The following is a 22,142-nucleotide window of genomic DNA, read 5'->3' on the forward strand; positions in this document are numbered from 1 at the left end:
AAAAGACCCTTCTCTCTTCCTCACCCCGGCTCTCCCACTCCCGAGTATTTGGTGCCACGAGGACTTCAAACCCCTGTGTATTGGACTTGCTTATGAGAAAAAAGCCAGGGCTGCAAAGTTTGGTTTCCATCAAAGTGCTCTTCCCACATCAAAATATGCACAACTATCTCTGCCTTTGTGGGAAACAAAAGGCATAAAAGACGACGAAAGGGAAAAATGGAAGAAGAAGGATAACAGGTGTGTTCTAGTAAAACTAGCACCCTGTCAGTAACCGAGGGGCATAATACAGCTGAGGTCATAAACCCCCAAATAAAAAACAAGAACATCAAAACTCTGCCAACTCAAGTGAATAACAAAGTGCACAGAATATTTATTTCACTGCGAGTAACCCAAGGTTCTCCAGTGACTTGGAGGGAGGTCATTTTATAACTAACATCTGGGATGGAATCTAGACTCTCTCCTTCCCGCTGAACCCATCACTCTAACTCCCTACGCTAAATTCTTTCTTGTTAAAATGAGAACGTGAATGCTGCTTGGGACCACTTTCAACCCAGAAAATGGAAAAGAAGGAACTGTTTCCACTGCATGTAAATTATATTTTATTATCTATGTGCCTCCAGGCAGAAGGCTCTGCGAGGGCAGGGAGTAGAGCTGTTGGGGATACCTAGCACAGTACCTGGATCACGGGAGGCCTTTGATGCAACTTTTACTAAATTATGGGTGATTTGCCACAAGAGGATAAAACCTGAATTCTACTTACACTTGTGGGAGAGAAGCACGTCAAAGGAATCTGCCCACCTCGTAGCTTCTTCTGTGGATAGTCTCCTAGGAAAGAAGAAACATCTCTCTTGAATATTTCTGAAATGACCGCCTCTCCTCCAGCCACCTCTGAGATTTGCTCGGTAGAACAAATCGAAACAACCGGGGCAAATGAAGACCATACCTGGATTCCTGAAATTCTATCCCTGTAAACGTGTACATTCTTTCGTAACTGATGGAAAAAAAAAATCTCAGAATTGGAATTCAGTGAATTTAGTATATTGGCTTTCAGTCTAAAAAACAAACCTAAGTAAGTCCATGATTTAAAAATGTCAAGAGAACAATGGAAAGAGACCGGTCTTGGAGTCAGAAAAGTTAGGCTGACCTCCTGAGTCCATCTCTTATTGTCACCTCAGTTTCTTTACCTCTGTAATGGGGACAAGAACGCCCATCAAGGAACCCTGTGAGGGTTAAACGAAGTAACATCTTTGATAGCTTATAACCTAGAGCCTGCATAATAGAGGCACTGAATCCAGATTACCTGAACCTAAGCAGATTTTTAGAGTAGATTGAAATGTTCGTTTCCAAACTGAGGGCTCAGATTGGCCACTAAGTAGAATGAAGAAATATCCTTCACCGCAGCTTTAGAAGAGTGGTGGATACTATGGTTTTCTAAAAAGTAAAAGGAGTCAAAAAGTATTCTGAGTTAAGTCATACTCATACATTTTGAAAAGGAAAATAAACATTCTCTCGCTGTTCTGGGATATAAAAGAAGCTACCAGGAGGCAGGAATTTATTGTCACTTTACTCATGGGATCAAACAGTCACTAGAAAAGGACGAGTTCTGTAGCCCTATGGCGGGTACCACATGGTGGGCGTCCTGGGGATGCCAAGCAGCCATACTACTCACTACTTACTTCAGAGCACGGTTGGGTTTGTCGGGAAGGATCGCTGTGAAATCACTACACGAGTCTGACTTGTGAGACAGGCATCCCAGTCGAGTTCTCATCCCTTTGTTCCTGCAACAAGCACAGGGGCAGAAGGACGGGGACTGTCACGATAAGAGCTGTCAGCTCCATCAAGTTTCCCTGGAGCTGCCACTGCTGCAGGAGCCAGTATTGCCTCCCCCGACCCCTAGCCTCCCCAGGGTGCCCCTGAAGATTTCACGAACAAGAGGAGAATCACCTAGAAGATCAAGGAATATACTCACTCCCTATCTTGACTACAGGAAAGGTAATAGGTCCCCTGCCCCCAGAGGTCTAATGCTTTTTAAAGCTGACATGCAAGTTGACGGTAAGTCAATGAAGGTCGTTAGCTTGGTAGAATTTCTAAATTAGGATTCTCTGTGGGGAAAGGAAATACAGCGATGATAAAATAACATTCCACAGTTTGCTCTCCCCTTAGGAGGGCAAAGCAGCAGCAGCAGCAGCTCCTGATTGCAAAACCCCGGAAGTAGGACCCACATGGAGAGTTGGAGGGTTGCTTGCACGACACAGGGGTACATATCAGAGTCTCAGAGCACAAAGCATGGGGCTTCAAGGCGGGTCAATTCTGATTCAGGTTCTTCCCACTCACTCATCCCACAAACCTGAGGATATACACGAATGGCTACAGACCAGCAGGGACCGAGGCCTGCAGGTGAGACGAGCCACTGGTACACTCGACCGTGAAGAACCAGTGCCCGCTTTGTCAGTTCTTTTGTTTACTTAACCAAGCTCTCATATTCCTATTTATAGTTTGGCTTATCTCAGTCAACATGTCTAAAATTTTAACATGCGTGTTTCAAACTCTCATATATTTTATTTTCCTAAGGGCCAAACACTTAAATAGTTATCTATTGTGGAGGATCCAATGAGAAACGATGCCTCTTTCTCAACCCCAGCATAAAGGCTCCTTTTTACCTTTAACCAGGCGTTGGCTGGTTAAATTATAGCCTGTAAGATGCCTGTTTGTGCAAATAAAGTTTTATTGGAACACAACAACCCCCAGGTGTTTACATATTGTCAGAAGCTGCTTTCGAGCAGAAGGTCAGATTGAGTGGTTGCAACACAGACTATATGGCTCCCAAACCCGAAAATATTTACTCTCTGGCCCTTGACAGAATAAGTTTACTGATCCCTGACCTTTAACCATGGCAATTCCTCTCATGGAGGGTAAAGGTAAGTGGGAGGGATTTGGTATAATCAGATCAGGACTTAAGAATGACTTATAAAAGGGGACTGCAAGGCACACATTGGTAACAACTTGCCACGGAAATAATCCTAGACGATGTCATTCTCCATGTTGAAAGGAAGTTCTTCCAGCCTGGCTTGTCTTTCCTCTTTTCCACAAATCCTAGGCCTAGGCAGAGACGTTGGAGGTCATCCATTTCTATCTCTTCCTTTTACTTCAAATGGGCTTTTATCCCTGGGGTAACTGTTCACAGAAACCTAACAAATGTCTACTGGGCTGGTATTATATTTGGTGAGGATGGACAAAGTTTATATTCCACAGCCAATCTCCAAGGAAGGAGCCTGGGAAGGCTGGAACATCCGAGTTCCCAGAAATGTTGCCTCTCCTATGGAAAACTGGGCCTGCGTATCCAGTGCTCCCAGCTCCCCTCTCAGCCAGGCGCATTGTGAAGCCATCGATTGCATGGCATTTCAAAACATTGACTCTAGCCATCCTGTGGCCTGCAACTGTGAGCATCTCATGTCCACTCCCTCTTATAAATCACAGGGTGCTCGAACACCAGGACATGCTAGCAACTGATGGAGGGCCCTTGAGTCATCCCATTCCACGAATTCAAGTAAAGGTTTTGCTCAGGCTGCAGCCCAGCTTCAAACCCAACTTTCAGTGAGTCAGTTCCTCGAAACCGTCAATCACAGAGCAGTCAGGCCAGTGCCCCCAAAGATGAATTCAGAGGATTACCAAAAGAATGGCAGATCCATGCAAGCCATTTAACAAGGTTTCGCAGGGACCAGTGTAAAGGGTGCTACTTGTTACCAAGGCAACAGTGATTCTGCCCACTAGTTTTCAAAAATCTTCCACAAAACATTCTGAGACCTGAGTTATAAACCTTTTAGTTAGGTCTATGTAATAATGAGAGTACAAGCAACAGTCAGAGGTTAAGTTTACTTTAAAAAGAAAAAAGAAAGAAAGAAAGAAAGCAAAAAATCTAGTTCTCATCTTTCTTCCTTGTCCCGGTAACTCACAGAGGTCCCTAGACGGTTCAACACAAGCTCATGCACATAAGTCCCACCGGTCAGTGGGACGGTTTGGTGCTAAGGCGGGTCCTGCTTGCAAGGCCGTAGCTTTGCAAGAAGCACCAGAGAAGGATAGCACAGCCCACACAGGAATCCTGGGGGACGGATGCAAGTTGCCCACCCCTGGGAGGCTCGAACAGCAGGGGAGGTGGGAAAGTGGAAGAAGAGCAGAGGGCCAGGGGCAAGAAGACAGGTTGGCATCAGTTACCTGCGTGGCATCAGTAAGGCGGCCATACAGGCACCCGCTTACGGTTAACCCTCTGGCAGGTGTGCAGGGACGTCAGGGCGAGAGATAAGCCTGCGGGGCACAGGGATTTACCCTCTCACGTCCTCTCACCTAAAATCAAAGAATCTGCTGTAAGAGGGGGCCACCCTCTCTTATCTTACTGTGCTACAAATCCTCTCCGATGGCTTTCTGCCAACCAAATACCACCCCCCACACATGCCATTCCCCAAAAACATCCGCTTGGTCTGAGCCAAGGAAACCTACCAAGGATGGACAAGAACAAACTATTGGGTGGGTTCACCTGGCTGCCTATTACTCAGGAGTTTCTGTTTCCCCCAATTCCTGGCCATCCTTAGGAAAGTGGGACACATGCCCCAGGGGAGAAAGGCATGGGCCTGGCAAGCCAAAAATTACTGTTCTCTTTGCCTTACTCTAGTAAGGCCCAAGTGACCAGCCAGTCAGAGGTGGGGGGTGGTAGGGGCAGCACTTGCTCCAGAATCATTTGATTGGCTGCTGTTCTGATTTTCGCCTCCCTCCAAGACTGGAACCTGTCCTAGAGGGGGGAGCAGGGGAGCTTTGGGAGGATGTGAGCAGGAGGAAGATTGGATAACTCCCAGAGAGGCTTGTCAGACACCGTCACTACACAGGCTGGCTCCTTTGCAGGGATCACACACACAGGCTGAAGAAATGAACATGCAAGTCATTCTTTCTTGCCCACATGGAAGCTGCCTGGCCTTCTGCAGCCCAGGCACTGGCCTGTTTCTGACCTGAGGTAGGGAAGACATCAGGGAAAGGGGATACAGAGCTTGAGGCTGAGACTGACTGATAATCTCTCTCTCCTGAGGGTCCCATTCTCAGGGCTTCAAACCCTTTGTTCCCACAGAAGAGAACTGATAGGAAGACACACGTGAAGACAGCAGTCTATCCATAAAGGAATCCCCTGGGGAAGCCTGACACCAAACATAGAATCCATTTTTTAAAAAATCTTAATTTAGATAGATAAGGCCCCTCCACGATCCATTTAAATCATTTTTATCCTACCTGGAACATTTCACAAAGACTTTTAAAAATACCTTCTTCAATATTAGCATGATTAATACAATAAGAAGATTGCTTTGTTAAAGCTAAAAATAAAAAAAAATTAGTTAGATTTTGTGCAAGGCTCACCCCCAGGAAACTGACATGGGTTGTGTTCCCTGACAGTGGGGACATTTCCTTAAACTTGGCCCTAAGTGTGTGTATACCTGCTTGCTCAGAAGGCAGGAAATTGAAGCTCTTTATACCTGTAAGGATCTCCAGAAATCATTATTTGGGGCATCTAAGCCTCACTTTCTCTGGCTTGTGGGATACAGCCCCAGAGGAGGGGGAAGCCCATGCCAGAGCCTTCACAATCCTGGACGTGAGCGGAACCAGGGACTACCACCCACATACAGAGCAGGCAAGGGCATTTGGGGCAGGTATCACCAGGCCTCCTGTCACTGCCTTGTCGCTCTTCCCATTCCCCCTGCTAGCCCACACTGGCTTGCCAGAGCTGCTTAGATGCCTGCCTCTCTCGCTTCCAAATCCAGCACTGCCCACCAGTGCCCCTCAGACCGTCCACCACCCCTTTGCTTAGCCTTGGAGCCCATTCAATAAGAATCTGCAGGGTTCTCTGACCCCCAGCTTCCTCATTCATCCCAGCACCTGGGGGCTGGTATCCCATTTGGCCCTTGACTTTAAGGGGGGCAGAGTTTGGGGTTAGGCAGAGCCCAGGAAGGCCAAGGGTGTGATTGAACCCACAATACATGTGCCTTCCTTGGTGGACATCAAATTACAGGTGACTCTATAGGATGGGATATAATGGAAACAGAGGAAGCTCCGGGGGGGGAGGATAAAAGCAAAGAGCAAAAATTTATCAAGAGAGGAAGAGAGACTAAGAGCCTCAGTAGGGAGAAAGCAATCAATATGGAGAGGCAGGTTAATTAAATATGGATAATGCAATCAGCCCACACGGGCACCCAGAGAGGAAGGAGAAAAGCAAAAGCAATACTCACTGTCTTTGACCAGTCCTCATGGTCTGCGGGTCTTGGCCAACGGGACGGTCAGAGAGGCTGCGAGTTAAGGAGCTCTGGGGAAAAGAGCAGATCTTTCTTTTAGCAATCAAATCCTTGGCGGGTGAAGGGCATATGTGCATGAACACACAGGCACACGTGTGCGCGCACACTGCTCTACACACGCATGCATGCACAATACACCTCCCACCACTTGAGCCGGGCAGCAAGCAGCCCCGCTGAAAGCTCTTCTCCCTGCTTGTCACATCCAGTAAATACTGAAGCAGCCTACACCCAGCGGGCAGCCGCTCGGCTCCGGCTCTGGGGCACAGTCTGCACGCCCATCCTCACTGGCAGGATGCAGGAGGTGCCCCTGAGCAGAGCACGCCTGGCTCTCCTCCCGCACCTTCCTCCTCAGCTTCACTAAGCTGCTTCCCTGGTCCTTTGGCTGCAGCTCAGGGAGAAGTCCCCACAAGCCAGAGGCTGTGCAGGGGGCAGCGGAGCCGTTCGTGTTAACTCTTTCTGGCCACCAATGAGCTGAAAATCAAGTGTCCAGGGGGCTTTCTTCTAATGAGTTGTACTGCTGGCTGAAGGCTGGTCGCTGCTTGGGGAGCAGGGAGCATAAAGATCTTGCCCCAGACAGCTGCTGACAGCAGGAGCCAAGCCGAATCAAATCTCCTAATGAGCCAGGAGGAGGGGGGCTGTCTTGCTGGCTGTGATGTGATGTGATAAATGCAGAGAGCAAGAAAGCTACGGGGCAGGTCACACATCTAAATTCCACCCCCTTTCTCCCAATTTCTATTGTGCTGCACTACCAAGCCAAACCACACAGCCCCGAAATTAATTAACCCCTCTGCCACATCTCAGCTGCCCCCTTACTCTACAGAGGCATTTCTCCACTCCCACCCCCACCCCCAGCGCCCACCACCACTCCCCACTTCTTAATGAGAAATTTCCACCTCCCCAAACATGTATATTTCCAACTCTGTGCTCCTGCCTCTCACCTGGTTTTTCCTACAGTGGAAATCCACCTCTCTCCCTCATCCATCACCTAGCAACTTCCCCCCACTTTCATTTGTTACGGAGCAAGATTTTCCCCTTTCTTCTGCCCAATCTGCACGTTAGCTCTATTTTTCTGTCTTCTACATTTTGTCTTCTGCACCGCCTTACCCATATAGACCTTCACGTTTCCTCTTCCGTTTCAGGAGGACACTCTTCCTGCTTGCCCTAGTGCAGTGGTTCTCTGAGTGTGATCCCTGGGCCAGCAGCATCAGCACCACCTGGCTACGTGTTAGAAATGCAAATTCTCAGGCCCCACCCCTAGACCTACAGACTGAGAACCTCCGGGGGTGGGGCCCAGCTGCCCAGGTGATTCTGATGCGTGCTGAAATTTGCAAGCCACTGCCCTGGCACAAAGCTTAGCTTCTCATTCCTTTCTAGGTCCCTCAGGCTAGACCCAGCTCCAAATGTGACTAGCCTCGGCTGCCAGTCATTTCTGAAACCCAGAAGACAGCATTTGCTGGAGGTGGCAGAAATCTCTATGGAAAGTGATGGCTTCTTAATAAAAATATTAGATTCCATCTGTTTAACCTTTTCCACTTTAGAACGTATTTTCATGTATTGTCCCTCAATGACCCCATGCCACAGTCAGAGAGTGTTATTATCCCCATGTTACAGATGAAAAAACTGAGGCTAGAAAAGGTGACATGCCTTTTTCAAAGTGACACGGTACTTAAGAGGCAGCTCAAGGACCAGAACTGGTTTTCTTATGACTCTGACAGCAGGGCTTTTTCTACCACGTCATGCTGGAACCCAGTCTTTCCTAGCAGATCTATTGGTGAACAACCTGTATCCTCTCAGTGAAATGATTCTGCCACAACCACACGTTGCCTGATAAGAGGATGAAATCAAAATTCTGATGCTGCCTCCACAGTGATTCATTGTCTCTCTCTGAAAATGTCCACAGCCCCTCTTGTCAGGTAAAGGGAACTTGGCATTTCAAAAGGAGATGCAAAAGAAATGTTTGCCATTCCTTATAAGCCCTGTCTTTCCCAGATGCTAGCTAGGGGTTAGAATTTAAGCATAAAAGAGAATCCTTCACTTCTGGGCATTTTCCTGCTACACGGCACCATAAGAAACAGGCACCCAGATAAAGTGGTGAGAAAAAAACCCATCGATCAGCACTTCCCTAATCCGAGATACATTTATACCATAAGGTGGACCCATCCCTGGATTCCATTCACACAGCTAATGTTTAATGAGCCCTCAGTATGTGCCAGACACTGTGCAAAACACGGGACTTGTGTGATCTTATTTAACCCGCACAACAGTTACAAGACCGACAAATTTATCCACCCCGTTTCGCAATGGAGAAACAGACAAGCCACTAATAAGTGGCAGAGCAGGTGTGTGATACCAAACGTCATGCTTCCAGCCTCTGCTCTGGCCCTTGCTTTAACACAAAGGTAGTGCCATCAATGGGACTCCTGTACCAGTGAGAAAACGGTGGCATAAAGCCGTCGTTCAAGTCTCACGCTGCCCAGTCTGGCATCCAGGAGGCAGAGCAGGGCTGCAGATGGGCCCAAGCCTCAAATGAACGCTGACCGACCCTCATCAGGCATCGGAATCTTCTTGGCCTTGAGAGCAATCATGCAGTCACAGGAAATCAATAGCCCGCCCAAATGTTTAAGGAAAGATATGACAATAGAGTTTTAAAGGAAAGAGCAGGACTATAAAGAGCAGAGACAAGATTGTGTGTGGACAAGCACCTAGCATGAGTAAAAAGAGAAAACTAAAACTAGTCCAGACTTTTTTTTTTTTTAACCAAAACCCTCCTGAACACCAACAAGTAACCAACCACACAGCACCCTCGTTTGAGAAGCACAGACCTAGTTAGCACACATCCCCCTGGGGGATGGGGGCCTCTAACTTAATCTTTCTTCCTACAGAGACAGGTGCAGAAAGAATTCCGGGGGGGGGGGGGTGGAAATTAAGCTGACTCAAAGGGATAAGCACTCTGGCATGGCATCCCTTCCTGAAGGAGAGGAGAGGCCAGGAAAAGGCAAGCCGTGGAGTGCTGACGAGAAAGCCACTCACCCACTTGGGCTTGGACTCAGCATCTGCGGGCTCGGGAGCCGGGGCCCAGGAATATAACTCTAGGTTCTTTCCAGGTTACTGCTCCTGAGTTGCTGCCTGACGACCGCGCACAGGATGTCTCCACTGGCCACGACGCAGGTTTTTTTCCCCAGGCAAATAGTCATTATAAGCCCTGCTCTGGCTGCTCAGGCCACCCTGCCCCTCTCGGCTCTTCCCCGTCTACACTTACCCTTCTGGGAAACCCACTCCATCCAGGCGCCAGCCACCACTTCTCTCTAGAATCAGTGTTTCTTTCGTCCTCCCTCTCTTTAGCTCTGGACCGCTTTTCTAGAGGCCTGCGAGATAGCCCCACCCCCTCAGACCCCATAGATGCTGCTGCCTCCGAGAAACTACCACCTTTCCCTCCAAATCCTGCATTCCTGCTGGGCTCCTTATGTGTGCTTATGACAGCACTCCACCCTGACCTCTCCGGGTAATAAGTGCAGGCATTTTTGGCTTCTGTTTCTCCATTCCCCTTGCAGTGATTTTTGCACATTGTCATTATGTGTCTGAAGTATTTCTCAACTTCATTGTTTTCCATTCATCACCTCTGCCATGTCAGATGTTATTTGGTACCCAGCGCAGTGCATGACCTTTCACCGCTCCTAAATAACTGATCTTTCTTTCTTTTTTCTGGTTTTCACATTTTTATTGGGGCCCACTGGGGAGGGGCTCCTCCCCGTCAGTGGAGCTGCTCGCAGTTTCTTCAGCCACTCCAAGCTTGGGCCGTGGGGTCCTGAGGATGGCTGGGCATATCAGGCATCTCCCCATCATGTCAGACAGCCACGGGGTCATTGTAGGGTGGGACCTTGTCAATCATATTTGGTGGCAGCATACTTGGTGGAGAAGCTGAGGCGGGTCAGAATTATAGTCCTGGCCATCTTGGTCTCGACAGCGGCCCTAAATCATTCATTTACCTGTCCCGTTTCATCAACCCCTGCCCCCCACAAGCCTCCTGGCACATACACGACCACGAGGGTTACCCACTGAACAGATAGCATAAAGCAAGTCATCAGTCTAATAATCTTTGATGGACTCCATTGCAGCTCCTTGTCCTGCCTGACAGTCCGATAATTTGGTCCCATTTACCTATTCAATCTTATATCCCATTGTACACACACACACACACACACACACACCACACTCGATTCCTCTGCCCAGAATGTCCCCACCCTGGATCTGCCTCGTTAACTCCCAGCTCCTGCTCATAACCCACTACCACCAAGCTGAAAACTCTCCTCTCCAAAGCTTTCTCAGAACTCCCTCCATTACAAGGACCGTCTCCATCCCAACACCACCCTACCACAGTGATTCTCTGACAGCCGGCATCATCGTCAGTTGTGTACCCTTGTGGTTTATGTTTGCTGATCCTGTTAAATGACCACATGATCCACAAAGACAGATTTTACAATTGACTCCCCTTGCTATCCACTCCCATTGCCTCGTGTGGAGCAGGTATAGGCTGTGTTAGATTTTGAGTTCATGAAAATAAATAAATATAGGCTACGTTAGATTTTGAGTTCATGAAAAAAAAAAAATCTGAAAAACTGCCGAGGGTCCCTTATGGCAGGAATACGTTAGAATTCCTCAGTCTCCAGGTCTAGATTGAAGCCAGCCCAATGCAAGTGACACACGGGGCAGCAGTCTGGGTACCTGAGGCATTTGCAAATTCTTGTTCCCGACAGCCCGGTCAGGGCAAGGTGGAATTAATCAAGAGCAAAAGGAACTCCTGGCATCATCAACAGGCCACAAAAATGTAATTAAATTGAAGACAAAAGGAATTAAAGTCTGCAATATAATATTTTTAAAAGTCACGCTAGTGAAGGAGGTTCATTGCCACATGCCCCTCTGTGTGTTTATTTACTCAGCATACCACCGTGGATAGTCTCGCATTAAAAGCTTTTAATAAAAATCATTTGGATATTGGATTTGAATTCTGGTCAGCATGCTAAAGCTCTGCACAAATCTTTTAAAAGCAATTTCCACTGTGTAGCTTCCTAGTGACAGTAGAAACATGAATCAACATATGCTGCATTGATTTGGGGTTTCCATGGAGATAGGAAGGACACAGGGAAGGGAAGGACAGAAAGAGGCCACTTGGCCCAAAATTCTACTAAAAAAAAAAAAAAAAAGCATCTCAATTTCATTCCTCTGAGCTTTAGCAGCCTCATTTCCTGTTCGTCAGTTCAAGCATCTGGATATTTAATTTCTAATAAGCCTGCTCAATTTCTCACAAGGAACATCAAAGGGGACACGGAAAGAAGTTGCAGCTAACGGTGTGGGCCCATGAGGTCCACAAAGACAACCCAAGAAGCACAGGATCTGGAGTCAGAAGACAGGGCCTGTGATCCTAACTCTGCCATCAACTAGCTCCGTGACGCTAACTACCCTGACTAGCTATGTGATCACTAACTAACAGAACCAAAACCTTTGTAGTTCAATTTCCTCATTTGTAAAACATAAATGCACACACCTGCCCTGTCTATTTTTCAAGGCGGTTGTGAGAAAGACATGAAAAAGGCTGTGGGCAGAAAAATGCCTTGCGAATTCCAGTACACTGAACACTATTATTTGGCGCTGCTCTGAGCTTCCCTTTAAGCGGAATTTTGCCAGCGAGCAAGTATATGCAAAAAAAAATGGCTGACTTAGTAGAAAGTAGACTGACCTGGAAAAAGAGAACAGTGGGTTTGTTTGACAGCGCTGAGTTCCGATCCCCATTCCTAATTTTCCAGAGCTATAAATGTGGGCAAGTTACTCTCTCCCTCTCTGAGTGTCCTTTTCATCGTGGGCAAAATGACTATCACAGCACCAATATCTTAGGCTTGTTATAACGATTAAATGAGAACATGTAATTGAGGGTGAGCACAAAGCTTGACGAATGGCAAATGTGTGAGCCACCATTGTTAGCCTTATTAACTGCTTCATCATCTGTAAAATGGGAATTAGAATCCCTACTACTTTCCTACATTACCGAGAGGATTACTTGAAGGACGTCTGACAGCTCTTTGCTAAGCTGTTTGGGGAAATACACTAAATAAGTAGAATGTTATTATTTAAAGATTCATTCTTACCACCTCCTAACCGAGGTGATACACAAGTGAATGAAACACACTTGAAAGGATTGTCAAGCTTCTTGGTGGATAGGAGGCTTACACAGTTTCTGTTACCTTTTTCATTTTATTTTCTTCCTCTTTGAGCCCTCATTTTTCTTCTTCCACTTGCTGGAAACTTTTCTCCTTTCTATCCTCTTTTCTTTACTCATTATCTTGATACTTTTTCTGAGAGTGTCTAGAAGGATTTTTAAAATTAAACTTAGGAGGCTTTGGTGTCTAAACTGCAATTATCCCTTAGGTCTCCTAAAATTAAATTATACAAACACTGGGGAATGTGACAAAATAGGTAGACACAATACGATTAAGGACTTTCTCTCCAGCAATCATCATCAGGGTTAAAAAAAAAAAAATCTTCAGAAACACAATTAAATGCAAGATATGAAATTTCTTGTGGATCCTGATTCAAATTTAAAACCATAAAAAAACATGATGAGACAACTGGGGAAATTTGAACATGGATTAGACATCAATATTTGTGAGATACCAATACTGAGGTTACTTTTTTCTTTAAGCATCCTTATGTTTAGAGATACACTCTGAAACATTTAGAGTTGAAATGATATGCTATTTTGGAATTGCTTCAAAATCATCTAGGGTGAGGGACAGGGGGCGCTGAAGCTGGGTGGTAGTATGGTGGGCTTATTGTTCTAGACACTTGACTTTGTATTTGAAACTGTGCATACATCTTTTTCAAATAGTGTAACCAGTGTGTGCTTCAGTAAAATAAGCATTGACGTCTAAACTATTAGTGCAAGGAAACTGATATATAGAAGAAGGGAGCAATGTGAGTGGGAAATGATTTCTGTTATATTTTCCATTGTAAGTTTTTTTCCTCATGTATAAATCCATTTTCAGCAAAACTTATTATTTAACTACTAGGGAGTAGGTGATAAAATTCATAGAGGCTTAGAGGGGGAATGACTCTTAGATACCACGGGCAGAAACTACACTAAGAATATGCCCGAGGTCTTTTTTTTTTTTTTTTAGGAATCGCCAGGACTCAAGCGCAGAGCTCCTGGGGCAGAATCCAGCCACATCCTTTCATCCTGAGCTGCCCATCTACACATCCAGAATCCAGGACAAGTCAACCTTGGGTGTGGATGCAAATGACGACGTCTTCATTTATCTCCCCAGCCCTCTCCATTCCTATCGTAATCTCAGCCTTAAGCAGTGACCTCAGTTTTTACAAATTACCTTCCCAGTGGCCGACCACTTTCCCCATCGCCTCCCCTGCAAATCGTTCCACATTTACACTCCTTCTTCCTTCCTTCCTTCCTTCCCCCCACTCTCAGCTGTGTCTACTCGTGGTGAATCCTTCCCCTTGTGGCCTTGAGCCCATCCTTCCCCACTTACTTTATCTACTACTTTCTCTACTCTCTCCCCCCATGTTATCCTACACTTACAAATAACTTTCATTAAACAAAATGCCCCTTCAGTATTCCTCCCTTTGTCAGCAAAGTTGACCGAAAGAATCTCCTGTTTCCACACTTCCTATCCCCTCCTTAATCCTTCACAATTTGTCACCCCCACACACACACACTCCCCGGAAACAGTGACCTCCGTATTATGAGGTCCAATGGCCCAATCTCATGAACCTCTTTGGTGTGTTTACCACGGTGACCATTCACTTCTGGTGTGTCCACTCCCTTGACCTTGTGGGCCTTACTTACACGCTCCTTCTCTGCCCACCCCACACATGCTGGTATTCTCCTGCCTGTAACCTTGGTTTCCTGCTCTTCCCTCCTGAAATGCTCTTGAAGTAATCTCATCCTTGCCCATAGCCTTAACAACTGAGTATACTATTTCTAAATATTCCCCTCTCATTCTGGCCCCTCTCCCACTCATACGGGTCTTCATAGCTCATGGGTGGCCGAATATAACCCTCAGATATCTCATAAGTGCAACAAATGCAAATTTATCTAAAAATTGAGCACATCGTATCCATTTCTTTTCCTGACCCATTTTATTCCTCTCCCTACCCCCCTTCCCCCCGCCATCTCACACACACACACACACACACACACACACCTTGCCTTCTTTAGAATTCCTGGTATCAGTTTCTGGCACCACCATCCACTGAGTAACTCAAGCCAGAAGAAAGAGGGAAGTAATTAGCGATGACTCCTTTTCCTCTCATCTCGTTTAGTCAACCACTGACCAAATCTTACTGATTAAGTCTCCTTCCTAGTTTCCTCATGTGTCTCCTCCTCTCCAGCCTTACTCCCACTGCTCTGGTTCACGGTCCCTGGTTCACATCCTTGTGGTCTTTGGTCTCTGTGATCCAACCCATGTCCTTCAATTCAACTCCATTTTACAGCCATACCCACCTGTTGACATAACAAATGTGACTGTGTTCCCTTCTCTCACAAGCTTATCAGCCCCTCTAGCCTAAGGATAAAGTTCAAGCGTTAGTAAAAACCCTGAGACAGAATTTCCCCAAGATCTCGGTCCTGCCAACCTTGAGAGTCACCGACCACTCACCTGGTTTGTGCTTTATGCTCCAACAACTCCACACTGTTCACAGTCTTGCACACAAATCTCTGGGCCTCGTTTCTTCCGTTCCCTATGCTCATCCATCGTTCATGCCACACTTCAGGACCACTTCCTCTAAGCAGCCTCCCCCGTACATCCACGTTCTGTAAGTACCCAGTGCTCCCACGCATACTTTTCTACCTCTCCCCCCACCCCCGGCATGATTAGGTGCCTATAACTCTCTTTTCCTAACCAGACTGTAAGTTAACCAAGGGCAGGAATGTGTATTCATTCATTCATTCATTCAACTCACATTTAAGTGTCTCCTATGTGCCAGATACTGTACCAGGCATAGGTACACTACATCACATCAGTAAAATATATTTTTTTCATCTGTCTCTAACACCTGGCACAGTACCTGGCAGGAAGAAGACGCTTAATAAATGTTTGTTGAACTTAACTGAACAGTCAGCAGGTAGGTGAGTGAGACCATGTCTGGAGCAGGATGCCGGCCAGGAGAGGCAGCATGGAGTCACAGAAATGGCATAGGCTCCATGGCCAATGGCACAGGCTCCATGGCCAGGTGACAAGGGTGCAAGCTCCAGTTCTGCCCCTTCAATGTTGAGTCATGTTGGCTTAAGACCTTGCTTTCTTATCTCTGAAATCAAAATTACTAAGGCGATGCCCACTTCTTTTGTTATTGTAAGAATTCAATGGGATACATGGGTCGTAAGTTATTCGTCCTAATAAAAACATGAAGTCACGTTGATAATATTGGAATCATACAAAGCACAGGCCCAACACCAAATGGGGGTGGAGTTGGAGGCTACAGAGGAAGGGGTGGCAGGATCAGAGATGGAGAAGCGGTGGGACCTAGTTTTCAAAGCCCTGGGGATGAGATGTCAGCACGAGGCCCTGCCACAATTGAAATGGGGCTCTCTTCTCCTATCTCGCAGTGCCAGGGCGCTGGTTATTAATCTCTTCCCCTTTGCAGGCAGTAACAAAAGCTTTACCATTTGCCATCAGGGTCTACAGCTGTGGGCAGAAAACAGCTTCAGGACTCACCCTCTCCTCTGCATATAAAATAAGCTCTTTCTAATCCTCCATTTTTAATGACTTCAGCCAGTGGCTGTTATGTCCTCCCTTCCAGCTCCATTCTAGCCAGCCACCTAGAGTCATGCAAACAGGAAATCCACAGCCACCTGACCCAGGGATGGGCCTGGCTGCAACAACAATGGCAGGAAATAATAGAGTGGAGACCTGGCCTCCGGGAAACTGCTCTCCCATCGGCCTCTGCTCCTACCTTCACAGAGCCTTCTGGGAAATGAGATGCGTTACTTTTAGGCAATGCTGGGTGTGCATTAATGCCTGCACTGGGGGCGGGAGGAGGGACCAGGGCTGTGTGGGTGCAATCAGATGCACAAAGGTGCTGAGCAAATTCTGACACTTTTCCTTGAGAGACAAGGCTCTAGTAGGTATCTACCTTAAGCTATTTAGCTTTTCTGAGCCCCTCTTGTTTCTAGGATCTTTTGTTGAAGAATTCAAAAGCTTTCTGGAAATTCCATACAGTATGCACTGATAAAGGTCCTGATGGGTATGCTGATGCTTCTTGGACAGGGAAAAACATCCTGATCCCCAAAGCACAGAGGGGAAGTAAGGAGCATTTCTAGCATCTTGGGAGAGGCAGGTGTTTCGACAAAGAGGAAATAAGAAAGCACAAAACAGAGATGCTGGGATAGGATTGACGGGACAAAAACTCTAAGCCATGATGTCATTATACGCAACAAAACTGGCATCTGTATAGCACAGTCACAACCCAAAAAGTGTTTTCACTTTTTCAGCTGAACTTGATCAGGTTCCTTAATGTTTTGAGGCCTCGGTTTGTACTGGGAATTTGAGAGGATTAAACAGCCTAAAATAGGGAAAATAGTAAGCTGTTGCCCAGCATATCTTGATAATTTGAAGTTATCATTATTCCTATTAGTTGATCCTCACAGAAATCTTTGGAGGTAATCTGGACACTTGTTATTGTGCCCATTTTACAGATGATAAAACCAAAATTGTTCAGTCGCCCTGAGTGAAGGGCCCAGAGAGACTGAAACCTGGGACCACCAGAGCTTTCTCCATGTTATACAACACCTTAATGTATTTAGCTGCTGCTGCTGCTGACACATCACGAGATCCACATTTGGAGGGTTTATTAATGGAAATATGATGGGTTTTGCTCAGCCATCCACCCACACTGTCACTCAGTCCCCTGGGAGTACCTTGCTTCTGTGAAATGGCTATTGTGGCTAAGGACCCCTGTTCTGCAGATCAGAGGTCACTGACCCACAGGAGAAAGACCTTGGTTTCATTAGCAGGTTTAATTCAACTGGAAAAGAAGACAGGAAGTTTTTGGATTCCTCTGCATGTTAGGCACTGTGTGAATTTTTTTTTTTTAATCCCAGACGGGCCCAGTCCCTAAGGCCTTCTTGGCCATAGTGGGGGCTACAGACCACACTGTAATCCCCACTCACCCCACTCCCACTGACCTCCTCCAGGAAGGCTACGCTAAGGAGGGAGCAGACAACGAGTGGTTAATAATAACTAGTTTGCCATTGGCTGAGTGCTCATGGAGCTGTCATTCCCAAAATAATAATAACAGCCATCCTAATAACAGCCTAATACCACATTGCATGCTTAGAGCTTTGAACTTTTCCCAAGCAGTTAAATGATCTCATACTAACAGTTATCTCATTCCCTTACTTTCCAGCATCTCCTCTATCTTCCAAAAAAACTCTGAAGTTTTCCAAATCTGTAGGAACAAACAATCAAAAATAACCCAGGTTGCAGAATAGGCTTTCCTTCTTATTTCATTAGATTGAAAACACCCCGAGATAGGACTGACAACAAACTGAAAGCCAGGTCGTCCGTATATAGTAAAATAACGGACTGATATTAAGTGGCTGTAACACAGAAAGAGAAAAGTTACCCTTCTCCTCTGTATCCCCAAAAGTCTCTACCTAGACAGCTCTGGGAAGAACCCATTTAACTGCTACTAGGGACTCATCACCTCCTGTAGGTGGCAACTGTGCCCCCAACTCACTGCTTAGAATTTGGTAACCTGCACCCCACCCCCCCAAAAAATTGTACCTAGGTATGTGTGGTGATGGACGTTAGAGTTAGTGTCGTGATCATTTTGCAATATATACATATATGAAATCATTATGTTGTATACCTGAAACTAACATAATGTTTGTTATCCATCAATTATATTTCAAAAAACAAAACAAAACAAAAAAACACAAAACCTGGTCCCAGCAAGTCTACTTCTAAGAATATGTCTCAGAAAACAATCCAGTGTGTGAGCAAAAATTTAACTATGATGTTATATTCGCATTGTATATAATAATAAAAAGCTGAAAAAGATTTAAGGAAAAAGAATTGGTGACCTGCCGATGGACGTGGTAGTTCATGCGATGGTGGGAGCCCTTTCACGATGTATACATACGCCAAATCATCACGTGGCACACTTTAAACATATTATAATTGTATTTGTCAATTATACCTCAACAAAGCTGGAAGGAAAAAAAAAGAAATTGGTGACCTCCAGCGTATTTAAATGTCCTTCTGGTTGGGAGTCCTTCTGCATCGGAATGTGTCACTAGTGTTAGTCTGTCACGACACCGGAGACCTGCACCCTGACCAGAAACAAAACAGACGCTGTGCATGGTCAGACTGCTGTGCAGGAGACCCGCTTAAAACAACAGCAGAAAAAAACAGGAATGAGACTGAAAGAGACAGTGTCCTAGTCCAGACATCAACCTGTGATATTTTCAGAGCCCCTAAAGGCACCTGAGGGAAGAAACAACATCCCTTTGGACCAGAAAGCAGTTTCAGGGAATCTGGGGAGTTGGGATTGAGGAGAAAAAAACAAGAAAGGACATTTGCAGCTTAGCACCCACTGACGGGAAAGAATGGACAGATTCCTGCACCCCTGCTCCTGGCAAGGGTGATGGGCTTAGCCCGCTCTGAGGAGCTCTGTTAGAGAATAAACAGAGGATCACGACAAAAGGACAGTGCCTTTTCTGCCCCGAGGCATCCTGTACCTCTCAGCATGACTCGTGGCTCACGATGGCCAGTTCCAGGACCTGCTCAAGTCCTACTGGAGGGAGCTGCTGTCTCTTACCTGTCTGGCAGTGGGCAGTGCAGCTGAGAAGATGTGGCTGGCACGGGCCCCAGCTGGGCATGGCTTGGTGAAGCCCTGAGTGACAGTCAGCCACCCCCTGGCACATGGGAGAGGCTGGCGGGGGGCGGGGCAGGGGGTGACCACCTCACCTCAGGCCCCTAGCAGAGGAGCTGCAGCGTGCTGCTCGCTCCCTCTGGCTCCTCTCCTCTCAGGCTTTGTAGCTCATGAACAGGGGAAGAGTGAGCGGCAGGGGAGGAGGTGGGAAGGCGGAGGGAGGGGAGGGGGCACGCTGACACATGACGTGCACTGCCTGGCAGAGTCCGGGGGAGGACCACAGACTCAGGCAGGATGGCACTGCCTGAGTGTGTGGCTGTCCCGCTGACAGCTCCCTCACTGGCAGCTGCCTCCCAGGGGCTGGCCACTCTGGAGAATTCAGAGACGGGCAGAGTGCACAGGAGGTGACAGAGGGTGGAGGTGGGGCAGGGAGGAGAGCCCCTGGAGGGAGGAGGGTTGCAGAGTAGGGAAGCAGGTTCTGGCATGGGGGAAGAGGATGACCTGCTTGGCTCAAAAATGGACCAGGCTGGAAGCATCTGCTTTGTGAGGGACAAAGCCACATACTTCTGGCCTGTCTTCACCGTTTTCCCTCCTTCCACAACCAACGAGCAAGGCCATGCTGGCTTAGGGATTTGGAATGTAAGTAATCTAGAACAAGCGCAGCTCCAACTTTCTCAAACAGGAGAAAAACACAGGTATGAAAGAGTACAATGCCTAAAATATTTAGTGTTATTTGTCACTCTATGCGCAGGCAAGACTGGATGCCCTCTGTGCCATCTATCTGCCCAACTTCTGATCTGGGGGGCTGTGGCAGCCACAGGGGAGCAAGAGGGGAGGCCCAGGCGGGGATGGAGAGAGTGTATCATGTGATGCTTCTGTCTGTAAAGTCCCATTTGGATGGGCAGAAGCACATCCTTCTGGACAGCTGGGGCCCTGGAGCAGCTTCTGAGAGTGAGGGGTAACACTTCATGTCTGATTCTAGAGTCTCCTCGACCTGCCACCCACCTGCGATGGGTTCACTGCACAGGCCCCGGAGCTGGCAGTCATCGGCTCTATTTACAACCACAGCCAGAGAAAGAGGCTGACAGAAATAAACAAACAGTGGAAGCTGGAAAAGACCAAAAGAAGCCACAGCTGGGGAATACTCAACAAGCGCAGCTAATGATGGGAGAAGAGATCTCAAATAAGGGCCCTCTCCAGAGGGAGAGGACAGGATGCAGAGGGACGAAGAATCAGACGGTGACAGATTTCTAGGGAATTGTCCTTCCCGTTACAAGCTGAAATCCTTCCTTCGGGCCTATCTCCGAGGTCCTGACAAGCAGTGACCCAATGACCCCTCAAGGGATGACTGCAATGCTTAGGAGACTGCCTCTGTCCTCTGTAGACTTCATGATCACCATGTCACCGCTGCGTAAAACACTGCACCAATTCCACAAAATCAGGTCAATTCAGCAAACAATCGGTGGAGCCCACCATGTGCTGTGGGAGATGCAAAGATGACCAAGACATACTTGTCATGTCTCAGGCGATCCAGAGAAGGAGAGAGGGATTGAAATACGTGATTCTCATGCATGGATAAGTGGGCTAAGGACTCAAAGAGTGGCCCAGAAACACTGGGGGGAGGAGAGATTGAGTCCACCTGAGAAATCAGAGGCGCCCTTTCAGAGGAGGTCTCGTTGGACCTGCACACTGAAGGGAACCTGTGGATTTTCACAAGTGGAGTTTAGAGGAGAGGAGCATTCAAGGCTGAGGAACAACCTCGGCAAAGGCACAGTCTAGCGGTGCCTGGTGTGTTTTGGGGAACCACGAGTGTTCTTTCTAGAGAGACTGGAGCAGAATGTGAAGTGTGGTAGGAAGCCGCAGCGGAGGAGATGCTTTAAAGGGTACGTTGTGACCGGAGGGTAAACAAAACACTTTAAACAAAGGAGTGTTGATCAGATCATTTTCATGATCAGATCTGTGTTCTGAGAAGACACTGAATGGAGAGGGATTAGAGGAAAGTGAAGCCAATCCAGGTTATTGCTGAGTCCTTAGGTAAGAGAAGAGAAGAGCCAAAATAAGGCAACAAACTTGAGAAGAAAGGACAACGTCCAGAGATTTGGGAAGGCCAAGTCAGCAGGTCTCGATTTGATGTAATAGATGGGGGAGGAGGGTGTTCAGACCAGGGGAGGACGGGAAGGAGTTGAGAATGACTCTATAACCTCACCTTTGAAAACCGGCTTAAAGGCTAGGGACCTAGGAGGTAGAGCAGGTGTGGGCTGTTCAAAGAAAACGATAGTGTGTTTGGTTTGGGATTGACTGAACTCTGTTGATATCCCAGGGCGAAAGATGAAAAGGAGATGGAAATATAGCACTGGAGTTTTGCAAAGAGGAAAGCCGGGAGCTGTCTACTTGAAGATAAGAGATGTTGGGAGTAGAGGAAATCGCTCAAGGACAGCAAACAAGAAGAGAGGAGCTGAGGACAGGACCTTGAGAGGTGACCACATTTAAATGAGTCGTCGAGAGGCAGGCGCCAACCAAAGATGATCAAAGAGAGAGTAGGCAAACCGGAGGAATGAAAAGCCATGGAAGCCAGGAAAGATGAACTTTCGAGAAGGAAGAATCAAAGACCACAGAAAAGTCCATGTGGGGGATGACTGAGACGGCAGACTTTGAACTTGAGACTGACGTGGTCGATAGACAACGCAGAAGCAAATGAAAGAACAGGAGTTCCTGCCTGAACACTAGAACCTTTTTCCAACCCACACCCAGTCCTTAGATATGAGAGGTTGGAAGCAGATAGCAGAGCACACCACAGTTTGAGGTACATATGCACGTGCTTAAGATAAATGTTTACTAGGTGATTGATATACATTCTGTGCCTGGAAGCTGTGGAATTTCAAAACTTCCATAGAATCTCACACCCACGTCTACCCACCGAAGACCATCTACACTTGT

At 47.0% G+C, this 22,142-nt stretch overlaps 1 protein-coding gene across 13 annotated transcripts in view; it reads right to left on the reverse strand.

The window, feature by feature from the left end:
- Window positions 1-19,356, reverse strand: part of RGS8 (regulator of G protein signaling 8) — a 36,402-nt gene extending 17,046 nt beyond the window's left edge. The window contains exons 1-5 of one of the 13 annotated variants that reach the window (XM_033093006.1): window positions 19,152-19,352; window positions 6,264-6,337; window positions 4,213-4,341; window positions 1,677-1,778; window positions 761-825 (exon numbers count right to left, since the gene is read on the reverse strand). In XM_033093006.1, coding sequence (XP_032948897.1) covers window positions 761-825; window positions 1,677-1,778; window positions 4,213-4,238 — 193 coding nt within the window. In that variant the 5' untranslated portion in view covers window positions 4,239-4,341; window positions 6,264-6,337; window positions 19,152-19,352. The other 12 variants (XM_033093002.1, XM_033093007.1, XM_033093004.1 and 9 more) reach the window with 12 other exon arrangements.
- Between the last annotated feature and the right edge of the window lie 2,786 nt (window positions 19,357-22,142).

This window comes from Rhinolophus ferrumequinum, chromosome 22, assembly GCF_004115265.2.
Source record: "Rhinolophus ferrumequinum isolate MPI-CBG mRhiFer1 chromosome 22, mRhiFer1_v1.p, whole genome shotgun sequence".
NCBI classification, from domain to species: domain Eukaryota; kingdom Metazoa; phylum Chordata; class Mammalia; order Chiroptera; family Rhinolophidae; genus Rhinolophus; species Rhinolophus ferrumequinum.